General features: G+C 53.0%; 9 protein-coding genes across 9 annotated transcripts; 4 read left to right on the top strand and 5 right to left on the bottom strand.

Annotated features, from left to right (window-relative positions):
* Nucleotides 1–236: 236 nt before the first annotated feature.
* Z520_06501 (uncharacterized protein) lies at nucleotides 237–2231 on the top strand (the record flags this gene model as incomplete). The annotated part of the gene is made up of 1 exon (XM_016777001.1): nucleotides 237–2231. The coding sequence occupies one exon, from the start codon at nucleotides 237–239 to the stop codon at nucleotides 2229–2231; it is 1995 nt and encodes a 664-aa protein (XP_016631846.1).
* A 1373-nt stretch (nucleotides 2232–3604) lies between these two features.
* Z520_06500 (uncharacterized protein) lies at nucleotides 3605–5302 on the top strand (the record flags this gene model as incomplete). Its single annotated transcript, XM_016777000.1, has 1 exon — nucleotides 3605–5302. One exon carries the CDS (start codon nucleotides 3605–3607, stop codon nucleotides 5300–5302), a length of 1698 nt encoding a protein of 565 aa, XP_016631845.1.
* A 1007-nt stretch (nucleotides 5303–6309) lies between these two features.
* Nucleotides 6310–7593, bottom strand: Z520_06499 (uncharacterized protein; the record flags this gene model as incomplete). The annotated part of the gene is made up of 4 exons (XM_016776999.1): nucleotides 6310–6549; nucleotides 6668–6958; nucleotides 7144–7342; nucleotides 7439–7593. The coding sequence occupies 4 exons, from the start codon at nucleotides 7591–7593 to the stop codon at nucleotides 6310–6312; spliced, it is 885 nt and encodes a 294-aa protein (XP_016631844.1).
* A 421-nt stretch (nucleotides 7594–8014) lies between these two features.
* Z520_06498 (uncharacterized protein) lies at nucleotides 8015–9391 on the bottom strand (the record flags this gene model as incomplete). The annotated part of the gene is made up of 1 exon (XM_016776998.1): nucleotides 8015–9391. One exon carries the CDS (start codon nucleotides 9389–9391, stop codon nucleotides 8015–8017), a length of 1377 nt encoding a protein of 458 aa, XP_016631843.1.
* A 744-nt stretch (nucleotides 9392–10135) lies between these two features.
* Nucleotides 10136–10971, top strand: Z520_06497 (uncharacterized protein; the record flags this gene model as incomplete). The annotated part of the gene is made up of 3 exons (XM_016776997.1): nucleotides 10136–10486; nucleotides 10570–10776; nucleotides 10843–10971. The coding sequence occupies 3 exons, from the start codon at nucleotides 10136–10138 to the stop codon at nucleotides 10969–10971; spliced, it is 687 nt and encodes a 228-aa protein (XP_016631842.1).
* Nucleotides 10972–12094: 1123 nt separating this feature from the next.
* On the top strand, nucleotides 12095–14373 carry Z520_06496 (uncharacterized protein; the record flags this gene model as incomplete). Its single annotated transcript, XM_016776996.1, has 6 exons — nucleotides 12095–12298; nucleotides 12387–12857; nucleotides 12986–13231; nucleotides 13354–13563; nucleotides 13683–13933; nucleotides 14043–14373. The coding sequence occupies 6 exons, from the start codon at nucleotides 12095–12097 to the stop codon at nucleotides 14371–14373; spliced, it is 1713 nt and encodes a 570-aa protein (XP_016631841.1).
* Nucleotides 14374–15186: 813 nt separating this feature from the next.
* Z520_06495 (uncharacterized protein) lies at nucleotides 15187–15669 on the bottom strand (the record flags this gene model as incomplete). The annotated part of the gene is made up of 2 exons (XM_016776995.1): nucleotides 15187–15401; nucleotides 15486–15669. The coding sequence occupies 2 exons, from the start codon at nucleotides 15667–15669 to the stop codon at nucleotides 15187–15189; spliced, it is 399 nt and encodes a 132-aa protein (XP_016631840.1).
* A 593-nt stretch (nucleotides 15670–16262) lies between these two features.
* On the bottom strand, nucleotides 16263–17389 carry Z520_06494 (uncharacterized protein; the record flags this gene model as incomplete). Its single annotated transcript, XM_016776994.1, has 2 exons — nucleotides 16263–16792; nucleotides 17044–17389. 2 exons carry the CDS (start codon nucleotides 17387–17389, stop codon nucleotides 16263–16265), a joined length of 876 nt encoding a protein of 291 aa, XP_016631839.1.
* Nucleotides 17390–18236: 847 nt separating this feature from the next.
* Z520_06493 (uncharacterized protein) lies at nucleotides 18237–19227 on the bottom strand (the record flags this gene model as incomplete). The annotated part of the gene is made up of 2 exons (XM_016776993.1): nucleotides 18237–18857; nucleotides 18934–19227. 2 exons carry the CDS (start codon nucleotides 19225–19227, stop codon nucleotides 18237–18239), a joined length of 915 nt encoding a protein of 304 aa, XP_016631838.1.
* Nucleotides 19228–20353: the final 1126 nt, after the last annotated feature.

The raw sequence follows: 20353 nt of genomic DNA, 5'->3' as shown, positions 1-20353 counted from the left end.
GAATGCCTCCAGCTCGCCATTATTGCTCACTTCAGTGACACGTTACTACTAATATCTCTTATTGTTCCATCCAGCCAGAGTAGTGACACGGTATGGTAATACCCAGAGCATCGCCACCCATCCCGTTGACTGCTCTGCGAAGGTGAATATTAGGCTGGCTCCTATCCTTCTTCTCCTTTGTATCTCACCTGTCTGCCGAGTGTCGTGTGCCACTCAGATCCGCACTACTTACCATTATGAAGTTTGCATTGCTAGCTGTCGTTGCCAGTACTGTCGCAGCCGGTGTGAATGGTGAGTTACCATGGATGCCCGAGTTCTGTTTCAGAGATCTGACGTTCGGTGCAGCACACGCGATCCCACTTGAAAATGACTATGTTGACACCATAGTCGCTGTCGAGAACCTGCGACGGTCTCTGCCCAACTCTCCTAAAGGATACACTCCAACTTCTCAGAGTTGCCCTCACAATGCGCCTGTGGTCCGAAGCGCCGCTTCCCTCTCGCCGAACGAGACCCAGTGGCTGCAGAAGCGGAGGAACAATACGGTTGCCCCAATGCGCAATTTGTTGGGTCGATTGAGCATCCAAGGCTTTAATGCGACGGAATACATTGATCGTGTGGCCAACAATGTCTCTGCTCTACCCAACATCGGCATCGCAGTGTCGGGAGGCGGCTGGCGAGCACTCATGAATGGTGCCGGTGCCCTGAAGGCGTTCGATTCCCGTACCGTCGACAACACCGCCAAGGGCAAGCTTGGTGGTCTGCTCCAGTCTGCGACATACCTGGCGGGCTTGAGTGGAGGGTCATGGTTAGTTGGGTCACTTTTCATGAACAACTTTACAACGGTCGGGGCTCTTCAGGCGGAAACGAGTGGTTCCGTCTGGGAATTCGGCAACAGTGTTATCGAGGGACCTAAAAAGAGCGGACTCCAAATCTTCAACACGGCCGAATACTATGCCAACCTGGTCAGCGATGTCGAAGGAAAGTCAGGAGCAGGGTTCGATACATCCCTGACTGATCTGTGGGGTCGTGCCCTTTCGTACCAATTGATCAATGCCACTGACGGCGGCCCGGCTTACACTTGGTCCTCTATTGGCATTTCGGCGCCCTTCATAAGTGCCGACAGCCCATATCCTATCATCATTGCCGACTCACGGGCACCTGGAGAAACGCTGATCCCGGGCAACACGACCATCTACGAGTTTAATCCCTATGAGATGGGCTCCTGGGATCCTACTTCCTTTGGCTTTGTGCCAATGAATCGTTTGGGGACCAACTGGACAGCAGGCCGAGTGCCAGCGAACGAAAAATGCGTGGTAGGCTTCGACAATGCCGGATACCTTATGGGAACTTCATCGACGTTGTTTAACCAATTCATCCTTTATCTCAATGGAACTGGAATCCCGGACTCTCTGCGGAATCTCGTTGCAGACCTACTGACGGATTTGGGTGACGACAACAACGACATTGCGGATTATACACCCAACCCGTTCTTTCATTACAACCCGCAGACCAATCCTTCAGCCAATTCGTCGCGGCTCACTCTCGTTGATGGCGGTGAAGATTTGCAAAACATTCCCCTTCACCCACTTATCCAACCCAACCGTCACGTCGACGTCATCTTTGCAGTCGACTCATCGGCCGACACCGATTTCAACTGGCCCAATGGAACGTCCATGGTGGCTACCTACGAACGGTCACTGAGTGCCATGGCCAATGGCACAAACTTCCCAAGCGTTCCCGACGTGAACACCTTTGTCAATTTGGGGCTCAACACGCGTCCAACTTTCTTTGGCTGCAACACGTCCAATTTCACCGGCGGCACCAGCATTCCGCCATTGGTCGTCTATATTCCCAACTCGCCGTATGTGACATTCAGCAATATCTCGACTTTCCAGCTATCAACCAACGATTCGCAACGGGACGCCATCATACTGAACGGGCTGAATGTTGCCACGATGGGCAACGGCACGCGGGATGCAACTTGGCCCACCTGCGTGGCTTGCGCGATCTTGAGCCGCAGTCTGGAGCGCACCAACACCGAGGTACCTCAGGCGTGCACGAGCTGCTTCAACGACTTCTGCTGGGATGGCTCGCTCAATTCGACACAGCCGGTCAATTACGAGCCTGAGCCGGTTCTCAAGGCGGTGAGCCTGCAAAGCGGAGGGCCCAAGCTCTTACCTAGGTGGGCTATTGCTATGGCAGCGGCGGCACTGGGCTACCACTCTCTGTAAGATATTTTTCGGATTTTATGAGCTCGTGGATGATCTTGCTTGGCACTTGATTGGGTCCAAATCATGGTATAGGCATCAGGTTTTGGGTGGGCAATCCAGGTTCAGGATACACAAAAAATGGTGCATTTAGGGGGGCACATCCTGCATATGATGGTTAGGGTTGATGAAGCAATAGCGGTCGCCATGTACGAGTAGCTCGGTGAATTCGGGGTTGAAAAGCAAGCCTGGCAATATCCCGAGCAGCTTTTTTGAGGACATGGAGGCGCAAGTTTCTGCATTTGGGGCATTAAGCGAACAGCGTGGGTTCATGTGTGGCAACAAAAAGTCGACAGCATTGGGGAGGAGCTAAACAAAATAGCGTCACTGGTGACTGCAGGAAGCGTTGGTGCGGCGGTGAAACTGCGAGACTGATAAGGCTGCGTGGGCTGGCACTGGTTTGGGTGCTGGTGGCGCTGCGTGGAGAGGCTCAAGGCTCATGCGTCTCAGGCTCATGCCACCTGTGCCCCTCTGACCCCCATCACTTTCACCTTCACCTCTCACCAGATTCAGCACAAGCAGCCACCGCACCTCCACATGACTTTGCCTTCGTATTACTGAGCTGAAGTGTCACTCTGCATGAATAATAATCCTTTAAGCTGAACCTCTTCACTATGAAACCCGAGGCAAGGTGTGATTATCCCCCTCTCACCTCTGAACGCGGAGAGCAATGACATGGGAATGCAGCCATTTTGGAGTAGACCGACGCCGGTCGTATCTCGGGGGATCCGTCATCCCACGCCCTTCCTCATCCCACGTACCGAATCATGAACCGATCAGGGTGACGATCCAGGGGTGAAAAGGCCCCATCTCTGCCATCTGACTGACAACTGATGCAACCGGGGCCACAGAAGCGAAGCCCAATTACGCAGTTTCGCGCTCGCCTCAACGCATGTGTCCGTTCGGCCAACCCTCCGGTGTTCCACTGAGCTCTGTGAGTGGCTCTGCGCAGCCCCAGGAACCAAAAACTTTTTGCTTCGATCCTCTCAGAACAGGATGCGCGCTCGATATGCTTCCATCATCCCTCTCGGAAGCACATCACGCTCCGCGGTGGGCAGGAGCCGCTGCCGTTATCCGGTCAGAGACTTGGGCACCTAAGCACCATGGGCAAGAGGCGATTTTCTGTTGGAGGCAAGGGAGCCTCGAGTGAGTCGGCTTTTTCTTTATCGGGACCTCGTTTACTCTGCACATACGCTCTTGACCGGCCTTGGTTTGTCATTGTCCTCCCCCTCAGCGTACACATCTGAACCCCAACACCCTCGAGTCATAAGTCAGAGGGTGAGCCAAAACAATGAGGGCGAATCTTCAGAGTCGTTCTTGATCCAAGCAAGCCAAAAATGGGTGAAAATATCGTCCTAGAATCGAAGCCCTCGCAGCCACTTGGGGCCAGCGATAATGTCAACAACACCACAGAGACCGACAGCCAAGCATCCTCCGAGCAACCCGTACCGATCTTAGAACCTCCTCCTCATCGCTCAAGTGCGAGTCCTGCCGATACGTTGACTGAGGATGGCACCACATATGTGTACCTGACATTTGACACTGACATCCCACTCGACGAGTTCTCGTCGGGCGCATCTTCAATACCTCCGCCAAATCTCAAAAAATATGAATCACCACTCACCTGGTCCGCCACGCACAAGACCATCATCTTGATATTGTCATGTGGCTGTACCTTTCTTGCTGCGTACAGTGCTGGTTCCTATTCCATCGCTTCGGGGCCTCAACGCGAGAAGTGGCACCTCTCTGGAGTCGCCTTCGAGACCGGGGTCACGACATGGGCTACAGGTTTCGCTGTGTCTCCCATGTTTCTTGCGCCATTTTCGGAAATCAACGGTCGCCGACCTGTCTTCATTGGTTCCGCGATTATGTTCCTGGCGGGTCTCATTGCTTGTGCGACTACCCCGACCTTCGGTGGAATGCTGGTATCTCGATTCTTTGTTGGGGCCGGGGCCAGCACCTTTGCGACTATGGTTGGCGGCGTCATGTCTGACCTGTACCATGCTGAAGACCGAAACACACCAATGGCCATATACAGTGGCTCCGCACTTGCAGGCACTGGTATGGGCCCGCTAGTGTCCGGCTTCATTGTCGGTCGCGCTAGTTTTCGCTGGGTCTATTATCATCAGATCATAGCCCTGGGGATCATGCTGGTTGTGGTATACCTCTTCTTTAAAGAGACGCGCGGCTCAGTGCTGCTCAGCCGCCGAGCCAAAGTATTGAACGCATACCTCGATAAGATTGAGAAAGCGTCGATCAACCCGTCCGAGGAGAAACCAGGCACACCAGTCCGTGTCCGCTACCGAGTTGCAGCGGATGAGAGTCGATCCTCGCTTGGCCGCATGCTGTACCTGTCACTGACGATTCCTTTCAAGCTCCTTACCACGGAACCCGTCGTGTTCTTCTTTTCACTGTGGGTCGCCTTTGCCTGGGCTCTGCTGTATATGACATTCTCCGTTATCCCCTTGGTGTTCCAAACGCGCCACAACTTCAACGTCGAGCAGAGTGGAGGAGTCTTTGCTGCCATTGCCATCGGGTCCATCCTGGCGACCGTGTTGTCGATATACCAGGAGAAGCTGGCAAAAATGAGATGGCCCAAACTCAACAGCAGCCCAGAAGGAAGACTGTACTTCCCTTGTCTTGAGGGGGCGCTTCTGCCAATCGGCCTTTTCTGGTTTGGATGGACGACCCCTTCTTCCATTCCTTGGATATCACCAGTCCTCGCCATTGGATGTGCCCAGATGGGTATCTTCGTTATTTACCTCGCCGTCTTCAACTATCTGGCTGACGTCTACCATCGATACGCTTCGTCGGCATTGGCGGCCCAGAGCTTCATGCGGAATATCTTTGCTGCCATCTTCCCGCTCTTCACGACGCAAATGTTCAACAATCTGGATTACGCGCCGGCCGCCAGTTTGCTGGGAGGGATCGCCGCGTTGTTGACGTTGGTGCCTTGGGTGCTGCTCTTCAATGGTGAGAAGATTCGTGCGCGCAGTAAGATTGCGAGGCAAATCATGTCGACGCAAGAGTCTTGAGAGAGATGTCGAATATGCGGATTTATCAAAAGTATTAGCGTCGGCGTTTCAAAGCCGGAGATCGAGTATCAGCAGCATATATCGCAAGCATTGGATATCGGAGTTCAACTGCAGAAGGAATCGGGCTCTGGCATATAGGCCAGTGTATTGTCCAGCATTACTATTGCAGAACATGAGTTACCACATTGTCGGATTCAACAGCATTAGGGATGGACCTTGAGCGAGGTGTTGTATATTCTTGAGCGTTGAGAATTCTCTAGTCCAACGGATAATATAAGAGAAAAGAAGTCATAACCGAGCGCCGCCGACACAGGCTTTTCAGAAGAGGGGCAAGAGGAGTCTGTATGTTTGTTCCAGGCGCATATTAATCTTACAGGGTCAGTATACCTAGTAGCAGCGAGACGCTGCTGAGGAGAAAGCGTATGAGATGGCCGTATGCATGTACCCCAAGTCGGAGAACCATGGTTGTTCCCATCCACCTGCAGCCAACAGCAGCCTCGCCGTCTAGTCTTCGTAACCTGGAGAGTTTGTTACATATGTTAGGTAGTCGTACACTTCCCTGCCTACCTACCTACCTACCTACCTAGGTAGGAACCTATGTAGTATTACCTGTGACACACGTACTAGTCACGAGGAACTTCTGTGGGGGTGGATGCGTTGGTATCGTTGCACATAGGGAGTACTTATGTTATGTACCACAAGAGGGCAGTAAATGTTCCCTGCCAGTGCCATGGAGATTTTTTTTCGATTGGATTTCTAGATTTTGTGTATTCTGTGGCCCTTTGCGTCGGTTTTTTTCGCCTAGGTACCTAGGTAGGTAGGTAGGTGTTCGAGATTTTCCTTTCCTTTTTCCTTTCACGCTTTTTCCCCTTTTCCCGCTGTGTCCCATCCGTACCTATCTCCGAGCACTCTAGAGCTCTCCTGCGAAAGGGGCCCATTGTATGACATGGCTATGTATGCGTGTGTGGAGTGCAGTTACGTTAACCCACCATATTATCCTCTCGCACCTATCTGGTCCCTGCCAACCTCCGCTCCTGGACTTCCGTCAACGCGCGGCTCCCGCTCAGGAACGCCGTGACCCCCAAGACGCCGAGCACGGGGAGGGTCTGGAATAGATTCCAGGTCGTGTAGTAACAGAAGAAGACGAATTCGATGCCCGCGATCGAGGAGATGAAGAAGGCGTGTGAGACTGGTGAGGTTGAGAAGGATTTGGGAAGGGAGGAGAGATTTAGGCCGAGAGCGAGCCACTGTCCGTCGAGATGGTTAGTGTCGAGTCTTCCGGGGAGATATGTAAAGTAAAGACAGAAAATGGCATAGAGGTTGTGAAAATAATGGATAGGGGCATAAGGGGAGGGTAAAACGTACGGCGCCCGCCAGCAACGGTAGCGTTCCCACCACGGCGGCCACAAATACCAGACTGATGATCGCGGGCGGAGACTTGGGGTCAGAACGGAAGATGTGGTGTATCTCTGGAAGCTTGCCGTAGCGGAGTGGTTTCTCTGCCGCTGGTATAGGAGTGTTTGAATCTGTCTTGACTTGCAGGGTGAAAGCCGGTGAGTTGTAGCCTGGCGCGGTGCCGAAGGACGCGATAAGGATAGATGCGCTGAGTCCTGATGTATTGTTCGTGAGGAATTGAACCGGGAGATCTTTGTGTGTCTGTCCACGCATCACCTGTTAGTTCTTGCTCATCCTCATTGACTGGCTGTCGCAAGGGGGCAGTAGGCTCGGATTTCTGCGTGAAACCGGAGCAGGCAGAATGGAGAAGGCGCCTCGGTTTTCAATCTGTATATGACTCTTCCCTCTCTTGGGTTTATCTCGGGCCCTGAACGATTGGCACATACCAGTTCGACCTTCGCTTTGCCAGACTCCTTCACACTGAAAGGATACGAAACGTCGAGTTTCCTTTCTTGGTCCTGCAACAGCAGGAATGCCTGATGCGGTCTTTTGGCACTCTTTCCCTCTTGCGTCGTAAGTGTGATCTTCAAAGTATCGGAGGAGCCGAGCAGGACGGGTGTGGAGAGCGGTTGGGAGGGGGTGAGTCTGGATGAGCGGTAACGAGATTGCAGTCAGTCACTTGAGCTTTTCCACACGTGCCCGACGTCTTCAGAGAGTCAATAGTCGACGCATTGGACGTACTTCTCTTTAATTCCTCCATCCTTCGCGGCTGCGGAGCCTTTGCTGGTTACGCTGAGAGAGGCGTCTGCGAACGTCCAAGTAGAGGCTGCTCCTACTGATGAGCCTAGCGTAGAGCAAAGAAGCAGAGCTTGCGGAAGAAATGAAAGCAGACGCATTGTTGCGGCCTAGAAAAATTGGCGCTGTGTACGCAGTGGGATCCCCAAAGATTCAAGATTCAATGAACATGCTTTTTGAGAATTATCGAGCATTGAGCGGAGGAGATACGTAGCCTCAGCCTCGCAAGCCTCAGCCTTGCTTCTCCAAATGCCAAGAGAATAAGGGGGCCGGGGTGAGGGTCGAAGTTGTGCTAGGTGTGGATTTATCTCCTCTTCCTCCCTCCCCCCCAAACGAACACCTACATGTCGTAAGCAGCGCATCTCGCTGAGACTTCTGATGCTTTCTTCTCTGTTGTAGCCAATTCGATGATGGTGGCTAGCATCGAGCTCCTGGTTGTATCTGATACACCGACACACGAACTAGGTCAACCCGGTTTTGAAAAGGTTTGTGTATACCATAACTAAATCTAACGTATACCCTTCAAACGCCGTCGGACACTCTATCGGCGATACTTATAACGGGAAAGGTATATAAGCATCGTGGCAGTGAGGTCGTGGAGTCGTCGGTTCCGTCGACAACGGATTGCCAGTTCGGACTTCTTCCGTTGCATTCCTCTGCATTGCGTATAGCCTCTGAAACATCGATCAACGACTCCAGCACAGCAGGATTCTCGGGCTTGGGGCTATCGAATCCTCCTCTGCGAAACTCGGCACATTGAGTGCCAAGGATAAATGGAACACCTTTCATTGCTTTCCGGCAAACACCCCCAACGTCGGCCGGGTCATCTTCCAATCGAGTAGGGTCGAGCACGATGTTCCAGTCCATGCCGGTCATTGTGGAGCTCACAATCCAGTTCTTCAGGTTCGTCTCCATGGTTGCAGCAAGCTCCTCGCGAGATGGAACGGCGTCCAAGAAACCTCCACTCTGGGCCAGGTTGAACGCGAAGTTGTCCTGTGCGTCAATTCCGACCTGGCCTGCCGCCGACTTCGGTCCTGTACCGAAGACGATATCGACCGACTCCGACATGCGCCTCTGCGAACTGTCAACGATCTCTTGGACTTGTCGTCGTAGCTGGTCCTTGGTTCGCTCCGCCAGATCTTGGATTGCCTCGTTCGCTTCAATCGTGCGAATCACGTCCAATGGTCCGCTTAGGGCCTTATCGTCTCCAGCCAGAGCGTATATTCGGTCAAGGTTTTTGAAAAGCTTAACTCCAAGTGTGAAGGCCCTTCCAAAGGGTAGGATTCCAAGAACAAATCCCGCAATCGCCTCGAACACGGCTTCCAGGATATTGCCTTGCTCCTCGGAGAGCCCGTCAACGACATCATTGATGAAGCTGGATTGCAGAATGGCATTTCCGGCATCTTCAATGGCCAGGAAGTTATTCGACACTCCTTGGTGGAATCGAATGAAGTTCTCCACTACGAATCCTGCCTGAGGCGTTATGTAGTTGCCGCACGGCGAGAGGCCGACGTTGGGAATGTCTTTGAAGGCGCAGTCGGTCCCTAGATTTGGTTTCACCCCGGTTGGATGTTTGCACAAATCGGACCCTGCACCGGAACCGATAATTGAGCAATCAAAGAGGAACTGTTCGCCATCCAAGAGGTTCTGTTGAACGAAATATCCGGGGAAGCCAAGAGTGGTGCTGGTCCCAGCGCCGAATGTTTGGACAAAGGTAGACAAAAAGTCATCGATCTTGAACGACGCCCAGTTAGCTGTTGTCAGGTCTGCCGCTCCGCATGCTTTGACCGGTTGGTCGGCAGAGTTGCATAACTCTTGGCGTGTGAAGAGTTGGGCGCTGTGGTTTCCGGCTGCAGCAAGTGACAGGAAAAGAGAGCAAAGTATAGGTGGAAGAAACATGGTTGGGAAACCCTATGAGGGTATGGATACCGTGGGGGACTCGATCTGGGTTGTATTTCAGAGAGAAATGGAGGATGCGAGTGTCTGGTCCTCTGCGTCGTTGACCTTCTTATACAAATCTCCAATCTCCGGAGCGTGATATCCTGGCCATCAGCACGTCTCAGACTGACCGCTTGCAGTAGCCGCCGCTGCACCCCAAAGTCCACAATAAGAGGGGGCTGCCTGTTCGCGCTTTCTGAATTGGACTCGCTTCATACTCATACCGGGAAAGATAGACGTGTCGCGAGAAAGAAAATAGCACAGTTCCCAATGCGGAAGTGCACTTGTCGGAACTCAGCGACAAGGCTGACCAGCAAATGTGACTAAGGGGCTTCGTCCCTCAGCCTCACAGCCTTGGCCCGGCTGTCAATTGGCCCAGCGCAGCGGATGAGATTAAACAGGGACAACGGCTCTGCTCGGCGTTGGAGCATCTCACGGCCACTACGAGAACCTAGCCACAGCTAAGAGCTACTCGTATGCAGGAGCATCACAACAGCCGCAGCAGACGACAAAAGGTCTTACGAGAATGGCAGGAGCCCCTTATAGGAGCATTGGCAGTCAGTATGTATCTCAGGCAAACGCTGGAAAGATTCAGCAGCTGCAGCAGTCGCTCCCTGTCGAGAGCTGGTTGTATAAACACCCCTTGCGATTCTTAAGCTGCCTACCTTGAACAGCATCTTGCGATAAAACACTACCGATATTGCGATGGAGCCGCTCCGAAGCCTCAATACTCACGGCCAGTCACCCCACCTCCGCGTTGACACAAGTTACGAACAAGTACGCAATGCGAAGAGAAAAGCGCTGACTCGACCCAATCGCCTTCGCGTGATTGTCAGGCTTATCACACTCACCGTCGGAGCATCTATTGTGGGAGTCCTTGCTCACGCAGCATTCGTCTGGTACTCGACGCGGAACTATATCCTCATGCAGCCGCACGGTATCCGCATGCGAGGCTGGCCGGCGCAGATGGATCTGATTCCCACGTGGATCATGTTGGCGGTGGCGGTGATTGCGATTGTCGTCCAGATAGTTGCGCTTTTGACGCTGCTTCGAGGAGTAAGTTGGCACCTCACCCGCCAATCTCCTTGTTCTTCTCCTTCGAGTTCGGGTAGTCACTGATCCTGTTCCTTTGGCCGCAGGTCTACCGACTCCGCGAATCTGCCTGGCACACCTGGGGTTTATTCCTCACTTCCATCGTGGGTATCGCAACATGGATCACCGCAGCGGTGTACTTCAAACTGCAGGACAATAAGGGAGAGAGAAACTGGACCCTTTGGTCCTGGTCGTGCTCGCACAAGGATCTAGTGAATGGGAAGATGTCGTTCCAGACCATGTGCGTCGAACTGGTATGACCAATTCCCAGCCGAAGGAAGGGGTTCTGGGGCCATTTTGTTGCTGACGATTCCCTCTAGAATTACTGCTTTTATATTGCGGTCATAGTTGCGGCGTTGGAGCTTCTGAATTTGAGCCTGTTCGGACTTCACTTGCGCAAGGCCAAGAGACAAGGGAGTTATACCACCATCACAGTCCAGAAAGTGTGATGGCGGTGTGTGTCTGGTCACTTCTGCCAGCTTTGACCTTCGCATCCACCCGATGACTTTCTGGTGATTTGGCTCGTCGATTTTTCCGCGGTGTCCGATCATGGCAATTCATTCAGGGTCCGACAGGTTGCCTACATACAGTGTACATTATTCGGGTTTGTGATTTTGTCTCTTTTCTGGGACATTGAAACGTATCAGGGTCTTCGGTCTCCATCTGGGTACGCTTTTGTGGCTACCGATGGCCGTGCGTGTTCGTCTATGCTCGTTCGAGCCGGTCCTGTCAAGAGGTAGCCTGGAAATGGAGACGTTTTCTTCGTTGAAGGTCCCACCAAGACCATTGGGTCTATCTGAACTGGTTACGAGAGTGCTTTCCCCATGCGATTGACTTTGGAAGCTGGGCGAAGCTGCTAGATAGGGACAGAGCACTCCCTACTACGCTGTCACCCAAGAATATGAAAAGGTTCGTCTGTGATCATGCTCCATCCGACCGAGTCCCTTCACCTCTCCGAGGGTCAAAGGTCCCTTCGAAATCCTGCAGGCACCCTATTTTTTCCGTCTTCGTCACGAACCCACCGCAAAGCATCACCTGTGCGACCCGAGGCTGAACAAGTATATGCGGGTGCCTCTATATGTGCAACTCCAAATATTCTCCGCCTCGCATTGAAAGCCGGGGGAGGCCATGAGGGGGCGAGAGCTTTGCTCCAAAAGCCCGGAGAAAAGAGCCCGAAAACAAATGGACGTTTCAAGCCTGGAGGTTGGAATGATTGGCTCCTTCTCTGGACTCGATAGGGCCGAGGCAAGTCTTGGGCGGCCTTTTGAAACGCTCAGAGAGCCCTGCCCAACCTTGTCCCCATCGTCGTAACCGATAAACCCCATGGAACCAGCCTGAGGGGCCGAGGTCTCCGCATCATGGGTACAATCGCAGGAAGTTCCCTAATCATCTAGCAAACCATCTCCTTGCCGTCTACTTTCTATCTTGTTTTGATTCAAATATATCTTCTATTATCTAGAGACGAGTCTTATCCCTGGAGGGCCACTGGACCAATATCCCGGACCAGGTTTGCGGTCGCATAGTTATTGTTCGTTTCTTGGTGACACCCAAGTCACCCCCATCCTAGCAGCCATGCCGATAAAACGAGATATTGGCCACACGACACCCACGGTCAACGGGTCAGGTGAGCCGGCCGCGGAAAGTGTCGTCCAGAACGGAAACCATGTCAATGGCGAGGATGAGATATTGGACATGCTTATCGTGGGTGCCGGGTTCGCGGGCATCTACCTGATGTACCATCTAAGGAAACGAGGCTTCACCTCCAAAATCATCGAGGTATTTCCTTCCACTACCCCGAGTGATTCATCAAGAACTATCCCCATCCATCATCTGATATCCACATACTGACCTGGAGATTTACAAGGCTGGATCTGATCTTGGAGGGATCTGGTATTGGAACCGATACCCAGGCGCCCGTGTGGACAGTCAGTATCCTGTCTACGCGCTGTCCATACCCGAAGTGTACAAGGACTGGACCTGGTCGTCGCACTATCCCGACCACGCGGAACTTCGGGAGTACTTCAAACATGTCGAGGATTGTCTCCATGTGAAGAAAGATTGTGTTTTCAACAGCAAAGTCACCGAGGCGACGTGGGACGACCAGACGTGCCTGTGGACGATCAAAGTTGAGACCGGCAAGACGTTTCGCGCCAAATACTGGACTGCGTGCACTGGGTTCGCGGCCAAGCGGTACTTCCCGGACTGGGAAGGCCTGGAGGAATTCCAGGGCGAAATCCATCATTCCAGCTTCTGGCCCAAGGAAGGCGTCGATGTCAAAGGGAAGCGAGCGGCTGTGATCGGGACTGGCGCCACTGGCGTGCAAATCACCCAAGAGGTTCGTTCTTTTCATCTCACACTTAAACCACCTATCCAAGCCCGACTCTCGAAGTCTTGGGAAAGGATCCTCTTGAGGGAGAGACGCGGACCAGGGGCTGACTTATACATCTTTCTATTTCTTACTAGTGGGCAAGAGAGATCGGAGAAGATGGCAACCTGAAAATGTTCCAGCGGACGCCCAACCTCGCGTGCCCCATGAACCAGGTGTACATGACCAAGGAAGAACAAGCCAAACTGGCCGAGGGGCTGGCCGAGAGATTCGCCGAGCGAAACAACTATTACAATGGCTTTCTCTACCAGTGGCGCGACAACTTGACTTTTGATCATACAAAGGAGGAAAGACAGGAGTTTTACGAAATGTTGTGGAAGATGGTGAGACTACTTGTTCCTCCTCCAAGCGGCCTCTCCTGGCCAAAAGAAAGAAAGGAAGCCAGGAGACTGGTGCTGGTGCTGGTGCAGATGCTGATTGATAATCTGTTCAATATGTTTTCTAGGGAGGTTTCCGTTTCCTGATGAACAACTACTATGACATGACCCGCTCGGATAAGCCGAACCAAGAAGCGTACGAATTCTGGCGGGATCGTGTGCGAGAACGTGTCCGCGATCCGAGAAAGGCGGAGCTTCTCGCGCCCATGGAACGTCCCCATCTGTTCGGTGGGAAACGTCTGTCCCTCGAGCAGGACTTTTACGATCATTTCAACAAGGTGAGTAGCGTGCATGAAGTCTAGCCATGCCTTTCTTTACTTTTCCGCCGGTGTGACTTCTGGGCGTGGAAGGCTGTTCATCAGACAAAAGATCATGGTGCTGACTTTCCCGTGACTAGCCCAATGTCGATGTGATCGATGTTCGAAACAATCCTATCAAGAAATTCGTTGCCGACGGTGTCGTTCAGGAGGACGGGACATACCACAAACTCGACGTGATCGCGCTGGCGACGGGCTTCGACTCCATCACTGGAGGTCTGAAGGATATGAAGATCACGGGCGTCGACGGCGAGGTCTTGACCGACAAATGGGCCCAAGGCACCTGGACGTACCTGGGTATTTCGACTGCCCACTTTCCCAATTTCTTCTTGTAAGTGCGAACATAACCCAGCCCAACAAATACCTGGTCCTCTTCCCTTCTCCTCCTCCTGCTACCCGGATCCGAAATTGTGAACCGCCCCTGTCTGACCGGTTCTTAGTACATACGGCCCACAAGCGCCGACGGCCTTCTCGAACGGGCCCTCGTGCATCGAGATCCAAGGCGACTGGATCACCTCGGTCCTGGAGGACATGCGAGAGCGGGGGCTGAAGAAGATCGACCCGGAGCGCTCCGCCGAAGAGGAATGGAGAAAACTGGTCTTTGAACTCATCAACGACACCCCTCGCGGCAAGGTCGACTCGTGGTACAACGGCGCCAATATCCCCGGCAAGCCGCGCGAGCACTTGAACTACGCGGGCGGCATCCCGCGGTATAAGAAGACGCTCGAGCAGGTCAGGAAAGATGGATACACCGGGTTTTCCCTGGCTTGAATTTATTGAAACAACGGGAATTGAGCAAAGTTTTTTGGTTGTTCTTGCGTCCACCCTTTTTTCGAGGGTGTTTTGCAGTCTGCGAATCTGCTGTAATTCAAGACCGCTTCGCTGCCTGTGCTCCGATTTCATTAGATCGCCAATGCAAATAAATAGTTTGTCAATTTACACTTCCAGATTATTGACAACATCGCCTTCAACGAGATTATATTTGTACAATGTGCGTAGCGGACATCCCAGTACTTTTAGTTCCCCAACCCCGGCATCGCATACCATCCATATCCACGCGCATCCGGTCATTGATATCATGTTACAATTTTCCCAGAGATCCGAGGCCGCGAGTTACGGCCGGCAAAGTATGTCTGCTTACCATGCTGGTGATTTGCTACGCATCTTTCCTCGTGCAAAATGATGCGCTAGGACACGCTCAGCAACATGACAGCTTCCTCCCCTCCTTTGTCCTGCTCTTTGTCTTATTTGGTACAGAGTCGAGCCTGGAATTGAAGAAGTCGCCGATCCCAGCTAAGAGAGAGTGTGTCACTTCAATCTTCTGTGTTTGATGTATGCAAGGGAACACAAAGGTATGCATGTTGAGTCCACCTTGAACGGAAGTCGTTGGATACTTGGAAGGCTCTGACTTAGCAAGGTCTTGAAACTCTCGATTTTCATTTTACGTTTACGGAGTTCGAGTTCGACAGGTTGGGACTTCAACAATAGAACTTTCCCCCTTCATTCTGTGGCCCTATTCTTGTAGTGATACAGAAATCAATGCTGAAGCCTATTTACAGCACGAGATCTAAACATGCTGGTGCTCTAATGGCGTTTCATGAATCCGATACCCGCCTCCTTGAAGGAGTCCGCTGCTCTCCCTTTGACCATAGAGGCCAGTTGCTCGTCTAACTGCCTGCGAGCTTCCGACTGGAGATGCGTTTCCAAGCCCGCCTTGCTCTCGAACCTCTCGAAGATCACTATTTGATCCGGCGACTCGCGACTTTTATAGGCGAAAAACGACTGCGTTGCCGGCTCGTCTGAATCCGCCCGATGACCCCGTGGTGGTTAGCCGATGCTTCGCACACAGCTTGTGAAGGGTGACTTATTTGCTAGAGACGTACTTTGTCCAACGTAGGAAACAAACGGCTTCAAGAGGCCCAGCACAGCGCCGGGCTGGGACGTGAGTCGCTCGACCCGCACGACAGCTGCCTTGGTAGGCTCATTGCGTTCGGTGAAGCCGAGTGCGGGTTCGAGATACTCAAGCTTCAACTTGTTCTCCTTGGAGGAAGATTTGCCAGTTTTCATTCATTCCTGGACGGGGGCCTGGTCGCCTTATTACGACGCCATCTCAGTCGATAAAGAGTCGTACTATAGACTTACGCAACAATGACCATCGTGATCTCGGATTCGTCCCCCCATGGTCCAGGTTCTTACGCTCGTAACTGTGTTCTTCCGATGGCAAAAGATCCGATACGCCGTGGGCCGGCGGCTTCTAAGTTCTCTCCGACGAGGCTGATGCCTTCTTTGGGAATTACCAGAATAAGCAAATTTTCCGCGGCGTATCCACTCCAAGTTAAACCCGCAAGCCTGGGGTATGTGCAATATGAGACTAGATTATAAGGATGAAATCAGTCTCTTGTACCCCATCCGCACTTCCCCCGCCTTCCCAGATTCCTTCTTCAGGGGTGTGGGATATGGAGGTTTGCTTGTGGAGTACACCCGTCCACGAGCTGGAAACATGGAGTTCACATGAGCTATAGCTTCCAAAGGAAAGTACCCCTGAGAGGTTGGAGACGGAAAAGGTTGCCTTTCTTGCGCACCAATCAAGCCTCTTCTGCTCAAGTTTTGCATCGGGTGAGTTGTTTCTGTGCAAGCAAAAGACGGTCCCCTCGTCACGACTAAGACTTGGAGCCCTGAAGCAAAAATTCCATCACCACCTCTTCGATCAGCGCGGCGTCGTCGTCCTTGTCCGTCATGCGCAAGTACTCCCTCGTCTCCTCAACCGGCCAGTCCGCCCCTACAATCTCGCGGATACACGCGCCGTTGACTTCGCGATCAAACTCCGGGTGCGCCTGCAGTGTCAGCACCCGACTAGGCACGTACATGCCCTGCATGCCACAGAGGGCCGTGGAGCCGACTTCCACGCACTCGGGAGGCAACTGTGCACTCTGAGTAACGACCACGGTGTCCTGATGCGAGAGTTGCAGCTGTATTCGCGACGGCGAAGCGCGGGCAGGAGACTTGAGCTGACGAGGAAAGCAGCTGGCGAACTTGGGATTGAGGGTGATCTCATACACGCCGAGTTCCCAGCCTCGTGGATTCTTCATGACGTGGAGGCCGCCGGTGTGCGAGAATAGCGACTGGTTGATGATTTGATGGCCGAAGCAGGTCCCGAAGATTTTCACTTTGGGATGTTGCTTGTATGTGTCTGCGAGAAGAGGGACAGCGTCAGTCTTGGTTCTGTGAGAAGGAAGGACACGATCAGACCAACAAGCTAAGGGGAGAGGAGGAGAGAGATCTCATGAGGAATTGGAAGAGACCTCTTCATGTTAGAGGGAGAGACTGCCGGGAGGAATGTTTCCACACGAACACAACCCTCAACCCAATGTGTGAATCCCTTGCTGACGCCATAAATGGGCCTCGAGCACGACCTGGATTCGAAGGTGTCCAGCCACTGACCTTGTAAGAATCTCCCGAGGTTCTTCACCCACTCAATGTCCTCATACGCTCCCGCCGAACTCCCTGTGACAACCAGCGCATCGAGCCCTTCCAAAGCCTCCGTGTCGGGCAACTGGCCGGCCGTGGCATTGTACGGCGTTGTTCTGACTTTGATCTGCTTCTCGGCCCCAGGCCACTGTTCGTCGGAGTAGCCCTCCGAGAGGCGTTTTGCGCCACGATCAAAAAAGGTTTGAAAGATCTGATCAAAGGGACCACGCAGGCGGGAGACTGGCGGCGGGAGGACCTCACAGATCAGGATCGCGAGGTGCAATGTGAGGGTCTCGGTGGAGGGGGGAAGTGAGCCCATAATCCTCCTCTCCACGGACGTAAATACTGGTGGCAGTGTATGCGATTGCGGCTTAATTGTACCTTTGCCCCGGGGCTTTCGCCGGATATACAGACGGTTAGCACGAAAGTTGCTGGCTGCGTTTAGTCAGATGGTCTGTCTCTGGTAGTCCTTTCTGTGCAACTCCGACACAGAGAGATGGTCCATTCCCATGAATCGTATATATATATCCGTTTGGACAATAAAGTAATCCAGCACGCCCTTGATAAGAACAGATCCACTCTGCCGCTCTGGAACTGAGCGTTGATGTCCCGTCCACCAATCATCGATGAAGAACTCCCCTTCCTAAATGGGATTTCTTGGCTTCTCTAGGTCAAGCTTGTTGATGAGTCAAGACAGAGTGAGGATGGCGAACCATGTGAAAGCCCTCAAGATTCTGCCGGATAGAGACAAAGCAGGCACATGCATTGTGCTCTTCGAGGGCGTCGTAGGTATGCCTAATAAAAATTTAAAATATGCTTTGAAGCAAACGAACAAGTGGCAGCACGCCGAAGCTCTTTCAACGCGGTGCGTGGCGTCTCAAAGATGCCGAAGTCCGACGTCAGGCCTGGATAGAGCCGAGTCTGAAGGCCCACCAGGCTGCCCTTCGCGCCCACGAGGCTGAGGCTCAGGGGACGATCACCTACAGTGCGTATTGATTGTTCCGTATGCGAAAGATGTGATTCCGGAACTCGACATAGCTTATCAGTTCATCAAGTGTATCGAGAGCTGCGATCTTCGATGCGTTATACACTGACTAGGTCAAACACTAGTCCGACTGAGAAGCGAGGCTCCAGGCCGTAATAGTACACAAGCTCAGGTCAGCATCTCAAATGCTCGCGACCAGATCTCCGAGGAATCGTTCCCGCCAGTTGAAAAAGATGCTTGCGTGGGTCTCGTCCTCCACGTGCAAGACTGCCCGGTCGCCCAAACGCTTTGCTATCGTCTCCCCATGGTTGAGCGGGACGTTGACATCCAGCTTCCCATACCACAGCTGCACTGGCAGGTCGGGACGAATGTCCTCAATGCGAAAGCCAAACGCCGAGCTCAGTATCCTGCCGTCCTGTAGCGCGGCGTCATACCCTTGAGCGAAGGTCGCTCGGGACGCCTGTATAAACCGCCGGGCGTTGACTTCGTTCGTCATGACATCAAAGTCCTTCTGAGCAGCCGCCGATTTGGGCTGTGAGAATTCTTTCATGTGCCGCTTAAGGCGCTCCTCGTCGCTGAGGTCCAAGCGGCCCATCGTTTGCGTCTGCCAAAACCAACGATTGACGATGGCGGGCGTGTATCGATACCCAAAGGCAAAGCCGATCCAGTTCAGCCAACGCGCGCCTTTCATGCCGATTTCATATGCGGGCCCAAGACCGCATACGATCGAGACACATTTAAGCTTGTCGCGCGGTAGCGCGTAGGCGCAGGCGAGGGCATATGGTCCACCGCCAGACACTCCCTGTTGTCACATATGCTTTAGTCCTCCTGTACTCGAAGACGTTCATTCTGAGAAAAACAACTCAGGCTGCGCGTACCAGGACACCATATCTCTCCAGCTGGAGATGATTTGCCAGATGTTCCAGGTCCTTTGGGTGGTCGAGGAGTTTTCTGCCGGGCTGTGGCGAGCTCAGTCCAGTGCCAGGTCTGTCGGCGCAGATGATCCGGGCCCCGAGTTTCAGGCCCACGTCGTGAAGATGGGCGCCCTCGAGGCGAGATCCTGGATGGCCATGTACAAAGAACACTGGGCGCCCCGTTGGAGAGCCGAATTGCGCGTATCCAAGCTTGCGTCCGTCCGGAAGGTCAAGAGTGGTCGAATTGTCGTTGTCCATGCTGGTTCGCGCCGTTGAGTTCTTGTGTGCGTTGGCCGGTAGGAATTGCTGTTGAGCTACCGAGTACCCCAGAAATATATGCTTAGGTCTGAATATACTAGCATGACAAATGGGAAAATTAGATCTGGTGCAGAAGCTCGTATAAGTAGCCGTCGCCGTCAAGGACGTGGTCCTCATAAAGGAAAGGTTAGTGAGGCGGAACGAGGTAGGGGGCCTCACTAGGTACGGAGTACCGTACCCTTGGCGACAGCCTGAAGCCCCGATAGAACCCGGGCTCGCCGGGAATGAGTCATGGGGAACATTTACAGGGCTCACCAGGGAAATACCGGGGGGCCAGCGAAGCGGGCGCTGCCGATGTAAGCTTTTGAGCCCAGACCCTTCAACGCGCCTACTTGTCCCCCGTGGCCTCTCTATCCCACGTCTTCATCGACATAATATCCAATTGTTCAACACACAAATGGCTCGATTTTCAGGCTAGACAGATTATCACAACTGGAACCTGGAATTTTGATCATCTTCTTCGGCGAACTGGATGACTCAGACTGTGCCCTTTCACGCTGCAAGCAACCCTTCCCAAATATATGCCTCTGCAGTCCAGATATCGATCCGACGCCCCCAGCTGTGGCTGCTGAAGCCTACCTAGGTAGGTAGGTGTGACTGCGACGGATATCGGCGCTGGATTGCCTCGTCGAGAAGGGTTAAAAAAGTCTTTAATTAAGTTCCCAGCCCAACCACCGGGACACCCGATATGGGCGCCTTATACGAGTACGAGCTCGTGCTGTGGATGCCAGTGGTAAAGCTCCTTGCACGGTATGAGCAGGGTCAAGCAGGCGTGCCAAAGGGCTTCGTTTTCAACAAATGAAGCAACACACAGCGTCTAAGCTCTTCCAGAAGCCTTGAGGCTCTACAGCAATCGGTTCTGATGCGCAGGAGACAGATGCACTCCGCTAAGATCCGGGGGAAGGGAGTGTCCGTGGGAGTCGTCCATCAGGTGGACCTCGGGTACCGGGATGTCTCGAAGCAGACGATGCCAGAGGTAAATACCACCTATGTCGTTGGATCCAACACAAAGGCATTCACCGCGGCGCTTCTCGGAAACCACGTGGACGAGGGCAAGTTGAAATGG

The sequence above is a fragment of the Fonsecaea multimorphosa genome, assembly GCF_000836435.1.
Source record: "Fonsecaea multimorphosa CBS 102226 unplaced genomic scaffold supercont1.12, whole genome shotgun sequence".
Taxonomy (NCBI): domain Eukaryota; kingdom Fungi; phylum Ascomycota; class Eurotiomycetes; order Chaetothyriales; family Herpotrichiellaceae; genus Fonsecaea; species Fonsecaea multimorphosa.
This window is presented reverse-complemented; position numbering and strand designations above follow the sequence as displayed.